Source organism: Gadus macrocephalus, chromosome 1 (assembly GCF_031168955.1).
Source record: "Gadus macrocephalus chromosome 1, ASM3116895v1".
Lineage (NCBI taxonomy): Eukaryota > Metazoa > Chordata > Actinopteri > Gadiformes > Gadidae > Gadus > Gadus macrocephalus.
Window position 1 is genome coordinate 12346323 of NC_082382.1, and position 14307 is coordinate 12360629.

The 14307-nt window shown below is 42.2% G+C and overlaps 1 protein-coding gene across 2 annotated transcripts; it reads left to right on the forward strand.

Annotated features, from left to right (window-relative positions):
• Positions 1 to 2070: 2070 nt before the first annotated feature.
• On the forward strand, positions 2071 to 13900 carry syn2a (synapsin IIa). Of its 2 annotated transcripts, XR_009523740.1 has the most exons (12): positions 2071 to 2719; positions 7160 to 7217; positions 7325 to 7416; positions 7592 to 7748; positions 8089 to 8178; positions 8351 to 8413; positions 8801 to 8943; positions 9120 to 9194; positions 9900 to 10002; positions 10382 to 10528; positions 11183 to 12360; positions 12415 to 13900. XR_009523740.1 is itself a non-coding variant. In XM_060041923.1 (11 exons), exons 1-11 carry the CDS (start codon positions 2370 to 2372, stop codon positions 11315 to 11317), a joined length of 1413 nt encoding a protein of 470 aa, XP_059897906.1. In that variant the 5' UTR covers positions 2071 to 2369; the 3' UTR covers positions 11318 to 13900. The 2 variants fall into 2 exon arrangements, 1 of the variants encoding a protein (XP_059897906.1); XM_060041923.1 differs by having other exon boundaries at positions 11183 to 13900.
• The last annotated feature ends 407 nt before the right edge of the window (positions 13901 to 14307 follow it).

Here is a 14307-nt window from a genome sequence, read left to right on the forward strand (position 1 = left end):
CTCATACTTACACTTCAACGCTCTATTTTTATGTCTTTTATCAACGCTGCCTGTGCAATCCAAAGATCCTGGCTGTTTTGTCTTTCTCAAAATGAAACAATCCATGTTTAAGATGAAGATTCACTTGAATGTTTTATTTTATTTTATTCGTTTATTACTGGTGGTAAGTGATGGTAACCTTGTCGACAACAGGTACAGGGATCCACCACTAGCCGGCATCAGTGGCTCAAAGTGTCTGCAATGTCTAAATGCTGCATGGTGTAATGGCCATCGACTTGCAGGCAAATATTGTTAAATTTTAATGATGCAATATCCAACATTTATTTTAACTGCTAGGAAAGGTTTTACATCAAGAAGCCCTAAACTTCTAGACATAGCAATAATCAAAATAAGAAAGGAAATGAATATGAATGTTACGAATTATGTATCTTTAAGTAAAACGAGCCTGTTCAATTTAAAGGAAGCATATGTAGGGTAACACATAACCGACATACATCATTTGAAATAGTTGCCTATATGCAGAACTGAACATTAAAACCTGTCTCCTTATGAATAACAACTTGAGAAAACCATTTCTTCTATGAATCAATGAAGGGCTTTAGTTATTCAGAAGGTCTTAATTGACGACTGTCGCAGGGAATCTTTGAATACATTTGACGTAGGAAATTCTGTTACAAAGAAAGAAACATCTTGTTAATGATAGCAATTAAATTTAAATCATGTAAAATAATGTAGCTAAAATGCCCTAAATGGCTCATCTATGACCCAATAGATGCAGCAGCTGTGCCAGAAGACGATTTAAAGGTTGACTTTGCTAGAATCCCTTTTCGGGCCCTACTTACTATTTTGTTGGCAGTTTCGCTACAGCTTCCTTTCAGTTGTCTGTCCATTGCAGGCAGTGTAGGGAGATAATTACATGCCATTGGGATTAAAATGTCCTTTTAATAATAGTTATCCAAATAAAATTCTGGGGAAATAGATGTGTTGAAGTGCAAAATAATGACCTCTAAAATGAGGAACAGCATAATCAGCAACCAAGATTTTCGGCCTATCAAGGTATCCTCAACAGATTGCTCCATCCGTCAACCTTGTCTTTGCACCACTAAAATATCAAACTTTACAAGGGTTAGATAGACTCAATCTTATCCTTTTATCTAAATAGATGAACACAGTGTGATAAGCAGAATGGTGTGATCAGTATTTATTTTTGGAAACCTCCCACAACACAGCTGTCACTTTTCCATTGCAAATTTACAATAATTTTAGAATCAAAAGGATCTCCCCTTACAATTACCAGCAAATCCAAATGAATACACAAGTATATGACTATAAAAAAATATCCCTCGGAAATGTAATGCAATTGCATTTCCCAATACTTGAGAGAATGACTGCTGATACTTTAATCTAATTAGTGTTTGGCTATTTCAGTAGAAAGACTGAAATAGAAAGAAGCGTAGACGTGTGTGGAAAGACTTTCATTGTCAACGTAATTTTAATTGTGCAAATATTAACTCAACATGTCTAGTACTAAATAAAGATGATGGAGAGATTGTCAAGGGGAAGAATCAGGTAGAGCACTTCTTATTGGCGTTCTCCATCACTAATCTTCAAAGACAGGGGAATCTCCTAACGAGATCCCTAAGATTTATAGTAGCTTTAAGAAAAAATCAATTGTGGAGGACAAAAAGCCATCTGCAGACAGCGGTACCTCCAGAGAGGCTTGATGACGCCTTTTCTTCTTCCTGTTGCAATAGCAAAATCAGAGCGATGCTGACAGCCATTTTAAATGTCCTGCTCTCATAGTTGCATCCACCACTGATAGAGCGGATGGCGAAGCATGAGGAGCGTGGGAAGAGGGGAGGGGGGATACTAAGGTAGTGCATCCTCTATTATTTCCCCAACTTTCGATTGGAAACCCCTTTTTTTTTCCCCCCTTGCAGTGGTAAAGATGAAGAAGATACACGATGGCTGTGAGCCAATGAAAATGGGGGAGGGGTGGCGGAGAAAGGCACACTCGTAACTCGGAGAGGGGAGGGGGGAGGGAGGGAGGGGGGAGCCGGGGGAGAGATGGAGCATCTCCTGCATCCAGCAGGCTGCAGTGAACGCGCTGATTGGCCGACCCCGTGTGTAGCGTCAGCTCTGGAGAGGGGGAGCTTGGAGGACACACCGCTGAGCTGGGAGGGAATACATTCGCTGGGAGTTTGCCTTGTAAAAACCGAGCTACCGTCACCAGCTATCCACTAGAAGCAGGCTCCTTGAGCAGAATAATTTAGCATTAAGGGGACTTCCTTCAACCACCTAGCTCTTTTCAGATTGGTATTCTCCTTCTATTCTCTTTGGATCTTCGCAGCCTCTGTCAACCTGCAGCTATGAATTATTTGCGCCGGCGTCTCTCAGACAGCACTTTCATCTCCAACCTGCCCAATGGCTACATGTCGGACCTCCAGAGGCCTGACCCCGCAACCCCTCAGCCCACCACCCCAACCACCCCCGCCGCCCCGGCTAAGTCCCCCACGGCCGGGACCGCGCCTCCCGCCACGTCCCCTGCTCCGGAGAGGAAACCACCGTCGTCCCAGTCCACCGGGTCGGGCTTCTTCAGCTCCATCACCAACGTGGTGAAGCAGACCGCTGCCTCAGCGGGGCTGGTGGAGCAGAGCCAAGTCACGACGTCCAAGAAGTTCAAGATCCTCCTGGTGATCGACGAGCCCCAGCAGGAGTGGTGAGGCAGCCCGCAGCGTTACACCACACAGTTTAGCACCATGGCTAGGTACCCGGGTATGGATGTAGGGAGGAAGGATATCTGCCTGTCCTCGGCAAGGGCATTCTGCCTGCTATATATTTCCCTGACTGTCAATTTGCAATTGAAGGAGGTAAACGTTGACGAGGTAAAGGTTCAACAAATGCTTTCCCCTACCCCAAAAACATGGATGTGTATTGTAGGTGTATTTACATGGTAGCGCGTTACATTAATAAATAGATTAACTCTAAGATGGAGGATGTTCTGGACCTGAATATGCTTTTAGATAGTATGTTTTATTATTCCTTCTCTGTCCAAGCTCCTCATCTATCTATACAATCGATATAAGTGTAATTGTTCAAGGACTTCCCTCTGCTTTCTTTGATTCTGTGTCAACATGGTGGCTTTGGTATATATTTGGGTGCAGTGGATGAGTTTAGTAGAAACAACCTGTAAGAGGGAGAACACTTGAAACAGCAACACTTCTAGAATGCAAACAAAGGAAAACCAATATTGATTGTCATTGGAAACCATGCACGTGCTTCCTTTGACAGCAGCTCACATACTGCTGCAATGTTTGCCTGCCATCAATGGGATTTCCCCATCGTTCGTTATTAGCATGCAGGTCATGTGACCGTCCCTGCAGCTTACGCAGGGTAAGAACCACGGGGGCTGCAGAACTACATTCCCCTACACACTGCACATCATACCAACCATTAGTCCACTGCCGTCAAAGAAATTGGCTGACTAACTACTTTAGATTAATCAAGTTACAATTCTGTTCAGCTGGTTTGGTATTGACAATATAAAGGTTTTATGTGTGTCTTTATTAAAACAGCAACATTTGATCCTACATATCCGCATATCTTCGGTCATCGCAGAATACATATCTTGTTTGGGCATTCAGATTATATATAGATAATAATTGCATTTTTACATTACATTTTATACATTTGATTAATAATGAAATGGTTTTGTGTTTTTCAGCAGCTAGATAGGGTAGTAAACATGGCAGATGGCTCTGGGAAATATCCTTCGGCCTCCATACTGGCTGCTGGACATGTTATCTGACGTGTCACACATGTTCGCCGGTGGTTATGAGATTGTGATTTCCTTTTTAAACCTTGAATATGCACACAGGATACATAAGGGCTAGCTTCAGTCGAGCAGCGCAGACCCCTGACTGGGTCTTCTTGACAGGGTAATAGGAAATTCAATAGTATTCGATGTTGATTGACATTTACCAGGATATGAGGTTGACGGTGTAGTTGTCACGAATTACTTTGCATCAATGCATCGGCATAACTAGGCAGATATGGCACAGGGAGACAACGCAGATTTACAAAAAGAAGAAGACGCAAAGATTATTGCAGCCACTCCATACAACCTTTTGTTCATATCAATGAAATAACAACTTTGACGGATTTGCAGCTCATTCAACATTAATATATCCGGGACCATGAACATCAAATAATATGACCACTCATATCATGGCTGGCTGCGTGTATTTGGTGCATATGTGCTTATGTCCACACACACAGACGACTAAAGAATAGGCTTTACATTAACGCTCTGTTTTTCTTATTATTTCTTCTTCTGTTTTATAACTAATAAGCTATTTAGCTAGTTGCCATTAAGTGGTCACTATAAAAAAAATACTTCAAATTATAGATTATTATGGTTGATCACACTCTTCTGTTTTGTTGATACATCTGGAGGACACTGTATAAATAAACCTGGCCCTGTTGAGTTTCTCTTAATCAGTAGTAATGACTGTGCTCTGGGTCCTATGTGTGGGAGGATTTAAAAATAATTGAATTGTCCTACAAACCTGCAGGATCTGTACTCAGACATAGCTCCTGGACTCACAGCAAGGGTTAGAACAGTCAGTAATAGACATTTTCCAGTTTTCGGTTTATAAAATGTTGGGGACAGACCATTTTTTTGGTTTAGTTTTACATTTAGGCTACAACAAATCTCAATAAATATACAAAGAAAGTGCCTCACTCCAACATGATACAAACATTGTAGACACTGTGTGTTAGCCGAAAGGCATTGCTGAGAGTATCCCCAGTTAATATCACTGCAGATTTCACACGGTAATTAAATGGAAGAGCCATGAGACGAAAGCATAATTAGAATAGCACACTATAAACATAAAATACCTACCTTACAGTCAGTGGTAAAGATGATGCAATGTTTTGAGGTCTTCAGGTGCTGTAGGTAACATTCAAGAGCTGTTGTATAATTTGTTAGAAATGGCCTAATCGTCTGTCGGCTATTAGTAAGTGAAATGCACCGTGAAAATATCTGTTTGGAGTTGACTGCGCCTGCCTCTGTGTCAGACATTTAGATTTCAGACAGCTCCCAGCTTATTCTGAATCAATGAGGGCATCTCTTCCCTGATTGATTCAGGGGGTCTGTCTTACCTGCCAATCACAGCTTATTGATTGCAACAATTCTGAATGACGGAAAAAACGTAGAAGGGGGGCGGGGGGTAGCAAAGGGGGAAATGACCTTTCTTTGGTTGCTCAGTTTCAAAACCTTGGTCTCCTGCTCTTTTCTGCTCTCTCTCTCTTTCTCTCTCTACAACTCTTAAATCTTACCTACAGCCCCTTTTATTAGTGGAATAAATGTTTCCTCCAAATGAGTTCATAGATGTGCTAATGTGGAAGAATAAAAATGTAGGCGTCTAGACATTTTCATGGTCACGACACGAGTCTCTATGAAGTGCACAATTGAGCGACACTTGAGTTTCAATTTCCCCTTAGGAGCCTGCATTGCGTAACTTGACGTTTTCTTCCAGTGACTCCAAATAACATGCCATCTGGCATTTCAAAAAGATCGCTCATTGTGTTGTTTATAAATGGAACATTTATTTTATATTTGACACAACAATCAACAGCAGCTGCTGAAATAGTTGTTCTATTGTGGCATTCCACAAAAATATTCAGCAGGAAGAAGTCGGGTGTATATCACTTTAACCTGCTATGTTATACAGATTGGAGCGTTGATACCTAAACCATCTAATATATACAGGAGGCTATATTGGCTGGATACACTGTTTTTCTTTTAAGATGCCAGTCATCAATTTTATGTATTTCAATCGCATTGAATCACTATCATGGTTCCTCTTCTGCATGCCAAGTTGCTGTTCTCTCCAGAATATAAATTAAAAGATGAAACCAAAGAAAAGGGCCGTCCTTTGACGCAGCCAATTATTCTTTTAGGCCTTAAACCCAATCACCCTTAGCCAAACGGGAAATGTTGCAATGAAAGTCAGAAGGGCAAAGCAAGCCTTAACAAGGCTGTTGGAGTAAAACTTTGACTAATCCCAATCTCTGCTACGTCATTAAGTTTGTGTCTGTGTCCGTGTCGCTGACATGTTTTCCGAACATAGTCCATGGATAGACAGAGCGAGAGTGGTTGTCAGAGTAGACGCAACGCTCTCTTCTCCGGTTATCAACATGTGATTCATCTCCTCTCAGCCTTGTTTTCCTCCTGCGCGGCCTTTCAGAACAAGTCACATTAGATCACTGCTTGAATTATTCATCTGTTACTCCTCTGAGCTGACCACTGCATATCAATTCTGCGGCTGATCAACTTAAAAGTTTGACGCAACCGTTCACAATTAAGTTAGCTTGATGGGTGTTTTGGTCTTCTGTTTGGGTTTCTGCATTACGTCACCCCTATTTGACAACCTAACAGTGTTCTGAAAGCCTCGCTGGCTAAATCTGTGTTGAACTTTGAGAGGTTCAACTTGCACTACAACCATCCATACAGCAATTCATACAGCAGACAGATTTTAATTTGAATATTAAAGTCGGACACTTGGTCAATAATGTCTGGTTTCCAAAGAGCGGTCATTAGCAGTGCAGCCATTTGCTGATCATTTTAAATACTTGGTTGTGTGCCATGCATTCTGTGTACCAGTAAACAATAAGGTGTCACTGCAATTGTGCTGTAAGGGTATCTCTCTCTCTCTCTCTCTCTCTCTCTCTCTCTCTCTCTCTCTCTCTCTCTCTCTCTCTCTCTCTCTCTCTCTCTCTCTCTCTCTCTCTCTCTCTCTCTCTCTCTCTCTCTCTCTCTCTCTCTCTCTCTCTCTCTCTCTCTCTCAATAAATAAATAAATAAATAAATAAATAAACGGCATCCTCTAGGGGGGAGAACAAGGTAGACCACATTGTTCTGTTGAAGTAGCTTAAAAGCTACTTCAACAGAAAGTGCCTTAATTCTTTTACTGTCTAACTTAAACATCTCATAGCAGTGCTTAAGACAGCAGTTTTGGATTTGAATCGACTCATATGGAAGATGTGGATCTAGCAGATCAATGTGACACTATATCAATTGGTCGCCGCCGGGCATTCAAAGCATAATTTGAATCAAAGATTAATCAATGTTTTGTCTTACTTTATCTTCTCAGGGCAAAATTATTCCGGGGCAAGAAAGTGCTTGGAGACTATGACATCAGAGTGGAGCAGGTGCGTTTCACCCAGCAGACAATATTACCTTTCATATGCTAAGTCTTTATATTTTATATATAATAGTAACTGTTGTAATATAACAACAACAACCTTTTTGATGTTAGGCTGAATTCAATGAGATCAACATCTTGGCTCACGCCAATGGAACCTGCAATGTTGACATGCAGGTGTACAGGAATGGCACCAAGGTTGTCAGGTGAGACCGACACACACACACACACACACACACACACACACACACACACACACACACACACACACACACACACACACACACACACACACACACACACACCGTTTACCTAAATCATGGCCCTTCAGATCTTCCTTATCGTTGCTCGACTCCCATACTCCCAACTGTCTTTCCCCAGGTCCTTCAGGCCCGACTTTGTCCTCATCCGCCAGCACGCCTTCAGCATGACCCAGAACGAGGACTTCCGCAACCTGGTGATCGGCCTGCAGTACGGCGGCGTCCCGTCCATCAACTCGCTGGATTCCATCTACAATCTGTGCGACAAGCCCTGGGCGGTACGTCTCAACAGCTGAGCTAGCCTGTAGGGAGCCCTCAGCCTGGTAAACAGTAGCCACGGGGAGCGCCAGCCAGAGTTAAGGGCCGATAAACAAACGTAATTTCTCAGTGTCTGTAGCTTCATAACGTGTCAATGCTTAAACGGACACGACTTCGAGGGGGGTTTGTGGGCTTGGATGTGAGACAGATGTCAGGTTCTTTGTTGAAAGAATAGTGTGAGCATCTCTAGTTTAAAATGCTTCATTGTTGTGTGTTTATTGTTCGTATGTCTGTGTGCACGCACGTCTGTGTGTGTCGTTGGTTCTCTGTATGTGCGTGCGTTTGTGTGTGTGTGTCTAGTTTGCCCAGCTGATCACCACCTACAGGAGGCTTGGTGCTGAAAAGTTTCCTCTGATCGAGCAGACCTTTTACCCCAACTACAAAGAGATGGTGAGAGCTTCAACGGCCTTCTTTGATCACCAACAGTCTCATTCCCAATATTTTCTGTCACTTTGCTTCAAACTTAATATCAAAAATATCGATATTTCTTTCAACCATTTAACCATTGCAAAACGCAATGTGAACAAAATATTTAACGTTTATGATTTGTCTTCCTCTGCAGGTAACCATGCCAGCGTTCCCCGTGGTGGTGAAGATTGGACACGCCCACTCGGGCATTGGGAAGGTCTGTATCTGATTTCATTACAAGATGCACACTAATCACGTTTATCTTCTCAACGTCGTTTTACTTTTCCTATTGTGATCGCCTAATCTTAAGTTCAGGATAGTGTGGTGGCTAGGGTGCACGACTCATAAGCCAAACATACTTGGTCGATCCCCGAATGTCTGCAAGCACACCTGTAGAAATCCATGATCAAGATACCTCCATGCTACCTAAAGTCCCAACAAAAGGAAAAATAACCCTCTTAGGTCCAATTCGGGGCACCTATAGTTTAACCACTTCCACCTCACAAAATAAATCCGTCTTCTGTTCGATAGGGACCTTAAGTACATGTATCTAATAGGACTGATAGTCGCTTCCAACGACTCAACAGTAAATATGAATGTGTAGGTGAAGGTGGAGAACCACAGTAAGTTCCAGGACATAGCCAGCGTCGTGGCTCTGACCCAGACCTACACCACCACCGAGCCCCTCGTGGACGCCAAGTACGACATCAGGATCCAGAAGATCGGCAGCGACTACAAGGCTTACATGTGAGTAGCCTTCTGCTTTTGATGGAGAAAATAATTGGTATAAATAACGAAATTGTAATACATATTATTTCTGAATTGTAAATAATAATATATAAATAAATAAATATATACATATATAGATGGATATATCCATTTCAGCGTTAGCCATCATATCTCTGGTTTCTCACCCAACGCAGGAGAACTTCTATATCTGGTAACTGGAAGAGCAATACAGGCTCCGCCATGCTGGAGCAGGTGGCCATGACTGACAGGTAAGGCATGAAGCGGTACGCTCTCCCCTCTGCCAGCAGAACAATACAGACCGTGGGCCCTCAGCGGAGGTCTTATGTATAATCCATGACGGGGGTCCCGTTATAGTGGAGATATCCTCAGACGGGAGTGGAAAGCAGCCTAGGCGAAGCCTTATTACCCCCGGAGTGCTTCATTCCGTGTGCACCGCAGTTACAAACAGTGATTAGACATGTGTTTCTCTCGTCTGTTGATGTGGTTTTTATTTCCTTCATTAGTCTGAAATAACAAATATTATACTGCTGGCCTTCGGGCAATGATAAATATTCTTTGATTAGTCGCTCAATGATTCTACTGAGATTAACTATTGAAAAGCGGAGGTGTCACGTTATGGAAGAATAATGCTCAACCTTGGAGCGTTATTGGCCATTTGGGGACAAGTATTTATCAAAGCTGTGGTGTAATATTTCTAAAAGAGCAGCGAGAGCAACATTACAACACCACAACATGCCGCTGCAGTGTGCTCATTAACACTGTCGGCGATCCGCCCGCCCGGTATTTTGATCAGTCGGCGTGTGAAGTCGATCTTTTATCAGCATGCAAAACAAGTAGCAACGCAACTCCGTTTGGCTCTCGCTTGAATGGGGGTTGCATTTTAATTGGTCTGCTTTTAAGCGTTGTGTTGGTTACATGCTCTGTGTTTGTTTGTGCGATATCTTTGTCATTAGGTACAAGCAGTGGGTGGACACCTGCTCAGAGGTCTTCGGGGGTCTGGAGATCTGTGCCGTCAAAGCCATCCACGGCAAGGATGGAAAGGACTACATCACAGAGGTAACCTGCTGTTGAGAACGTATTTCGTTTATATATAAATAAATCTCCAGATGATCTCTCACGATAAGCAGCAGGAGATGCAGCCTGTTGCACTTGCACTTGCTCTTGCTCATTATACAGTTTCATGTATGTCTATATTAAGTGTATAATTGTGTGCATGTAATATATATGTACATTGTTCATCTTTCATGGAGTTTTACAATTATTTTTTGCGTATTTATCTATATTTTATAGATGCATGTATGTTTTATGTTTTTACTTTATAATATATTTTTTAATAGATTATTAACACCTGCCATTCTGATGAAATGCAGTCAGATTGCAACACACTTGTAACCCACACCCTATTCCCCTCACCTTCCCCCCGGGCGTGCCTCAGGTTGTGGGCTCCTCCATGCCCCTGGTAGGGGAGCACCAGGCGGAGGATCGGCAGCTCATTGCCGACATGGTGCTGGCCAAGATGGAGCAGGAAGCACAGAATGCAGCTAACGCCTCCCAGAGACCAACCACCACACAGCCATCACAGGTAACACACACACACACACACACACACACACACACACACACACACACACACACACACACACACACACACACACACACACACACACACACACACACACACACACACACACACACACACACACACCCATATACATATACATACATGTAACGTCAACTACATATACCATGCATTTGCTGCGTGATGCTTCAGAAAAATGAATACTATCGTTTTCTTGGCTGCTTGTCAGATTAAGCAAGACTCTATCCATGAAACTATAAAAATAATTGTGAGTTGAAGCCATTATTCCAACAGAGGATTATCTAAATGTCCAAATGTTCTCCTCAAGCGGCACTAGCGATGAATAGTACTCTAGTGAAGCAGCCCAAATTGGCTGCAGAATCGGCTGCAGGAGGAGAATTAATCACTAGGACAGCACCAGGAAGCGCTTTGGAGACTGGCTCAACGACACCATTAGGCATGTGGCCACAAAGCAAGTCTGAAGGTTGAGCCACGGCCGCCCACCGCCAGAACTCGGAGCCATGGAGCAGCTTCATGCCATCGCACCGTGTCACACGTCGTTAGGAACTAATGTCACGCCTTAGGTCGTATGTACTTACAAGGGGGAGAGACGCGACCAGTGGAAGAACCAGGCTTTATGTTGTGTTTGGTGTGCAGGGCGGCGGGCAGAAGGGCGAGCTGGTGGCCGACCCCACGAAGAACGGCGCGGCGCCGCCCCCTCAGGGCTGCCTGCAGTACATCCTGGACTGTAACGGCGTGGCGGTGGGGCCCAAGCCCGTCCAGGCCAACTGACCTGTTGAAGAAGGAGCAGCATCAGTGGGGTAGAGCCCAGAGATCTAGATAACCAGTGGCGTACATTATGGGAACACGAGATGCATAGGCATGTAAAGGGGGGGTTTTTGGGAGCTAGAGCCAAAATGTTGGCGCTTGTTATTCCCGGACCAGCGCTGGGTTGGCCTGGATTTGGCGGTGTTTTCCTTGTTTTGTTTTTCTTCCTCTATGCAGTGTCCAAATGTACTGTCTTCTTGTTGATTCGCGTGGATTCGTGTGCTTGTAATGGTCGCTCGCTCTGTTGCCCTGTTAGCTGTAGTCTTTCCTTTGAAGCTGTCGTTGATGATGTAATAAGCAGATTGTGCCTACACTCCCCAAGTCCAGTGCTGCCCCGTGCCACCGGTTTGACACAGATATTGCCCCCACACACACACACACACACACACACACACACACACACAAACACACACTCTAAACACAGCCCCAACACCTACTCCCTTTTCTTTTTTTAACTCCCTAGCTTATTCTTTTGCCCACACAAGACACATCCCACCCCCTGCCGTTTCGCTGTGTACCTTTTCGATATTGTTCAAACTGTGGTTTGTCGTGCAGTTGGACGTGTGTATAACTTGGTATCTACATGTGGGTGTGTGTGTGCGTGTGTGTGTGTGTGTGGGTGTGGGTGTGTATGTATGTGTGTGAATATTATTTATTTTTCATACATGTACTAAATGGACTTTGTGTTGGTTTTGCATGATTGATTCAAAAGCAGGTGAAAGTCTTTGAAATATCTATATAACAACCGCATTGTTGACCGCCAGTAACACAGCAACTATCTACAATCTATGGACCTTGTGATTCAAGTGAGTAAATGTGTCATCAAATAATATTTTTATTAGTTCTACTATGTAATACATTTACATGAAATGTACATTTCATCATCATGAATGTTAGACAGCTAGTGCATAGAACACCTTTCTCTAAAGATTTAAGTTTGATAAATTCACTGACTTTAACTCTGACTATAAATAACATGGCAAGAATATAATTCAGGAATACTCCTAGTAGGCCTCCATACAACAATGGACTGACAGTTCTATAGACACATTCCGTTCTAGATTATATCCAGGAAATTCGAAACATGCATTAATTAAATCTTTTGTATTTTTTTGAACCAAAGAACAAATTTATCAAAAAATAATACTTTATTCACTCTCTTTGCACTCAGAAGCCAACTGTTTAAATATCTAAGAGAGAACTTGTTGGGAGGGCAGTTAGGCAGGGAGACCTTCAGACACAAATGTGTGGCAAAGGAATGCTGTTTTCTACTCTAGTATTATGGTTGAATGGAAGAAGAGGTTTAAGGTGAAAACTGGTCATTAAGTGCTGAAGACCCCCCCTAGGGCCTTTTCTGGACGGTGTTGCCATGACAACAGTGCAATCTTTCGTGGTTCTCTCTGCTGAGATTTTGCATGGAATTAAGCTTCTGTTACTGCCATCGAAAGATTCAAAGTTTTTGCCTTATTATAATTCACTGTTCATGAAATGAAGAGTGCAATATTAATATATATATGTATTTTACTTAGTACGCTATTTATTTTTAAAATCAGATCTTCCTCCATTATTTATTCATGAAGCTATATTAACGAATATGTCATCGACATAAACCAAAACCCTTGTTTTCAGGTTGTTGTGGACACTGAGGCTATTTTACATGGTCAATGGTCACACAGCCAAGTACGCTGACTGATAAACTGTCATTCTTCGACAATAATTTCATTATTTTTCAAGATGTATTAACTGCCATTGTATCTGTGAGAATACCCTTGTAAAAGCCATGCCTGAGGCTTTATCGATGTGTTGTTTTTGTTTTTTTAAGGAAATACGCCATTACTATTTTAAAGGCAGGAAGGCTTTAGACTGTGAGCTTCAGATCATAGGATTTATAAGAAATGGTGATGTGGTTATTTTATGTGAATATTCGTGGGCATGTTTATGTGTCCAGGTGGAGCTTGTATATGTTCATATGTACAAGATTGCAACTGTTTGGTCATATGGTAGCTTACTAAATTACTGTACTTTTCAATCTGGTGATGGACTGTTTTAAAACCATAGAACAATTCAATAAATCATGGGAAAGATCCATTATGGATCTTGATGTGGAATAAACTAATTTGATCCTTTGTGTTGTGGTAGTCTCGTGCTAGGCATGACTCGGAGAGTGGTAAATGTTCAACAACGTGGTTTATTCTAACAGAGACACAAGGTAAACGGGCTTGCGTTCTGGAGGTGGTTCATGAAGCATCTGACGAACACAGACAAAAAGTTATATTGGGAGGGGGCGGAACAGTAAATAGGCCACGCCTACATGTTCCCAGGTAAATCTTTGGACTGTCTTGGCTTAAACGGAAATGGCAAACTTGCCATGTTTGTAGTCTTTAACTTATCATTAAAACCTTTTATGGTGTTGTCCATTATGTGGTGAAGAAACCGTTCATAACTGTGGTTAGCTTGAAACATGTCATCAGAAATAGCATAGACTAAAATAATTTACATCAATCTTTCCCTTATGTCATCGGCAATAAAGCTTCTTTTGCAATATAAGCTGTGTCATTAAGTTTACTGTGTTATGTTAAATGCTCTTTCCATTTTTTTGTTTCATTTAGCATTCAACAATCAATACAGATGTTGTTTCGATATTTATGTTTTAAACGGAGAGCAGGGAGAGAAACAGAAAGAAAAGCTTGAATTAAACTATTATCTCGATGGGGAGCCGAGCTGTTGCAGAAGGTAACTAGCGCCCCTTTGTGGAATACTGTGATGTGTTTTTCTGCTATCGTGTTTTTCTTGTTTTCAAAGATCGCTATTTACAATTGAATTGATTAGATTTACCATGCAGATGTTGCCGTTGAGCATCGTTATAAGATTAGTTAATATGGTTATTGTATTGAGCTGAACACGACTATTGTGTATTTATAGACAGACAGACAGACAATACACAATGTTTGTGA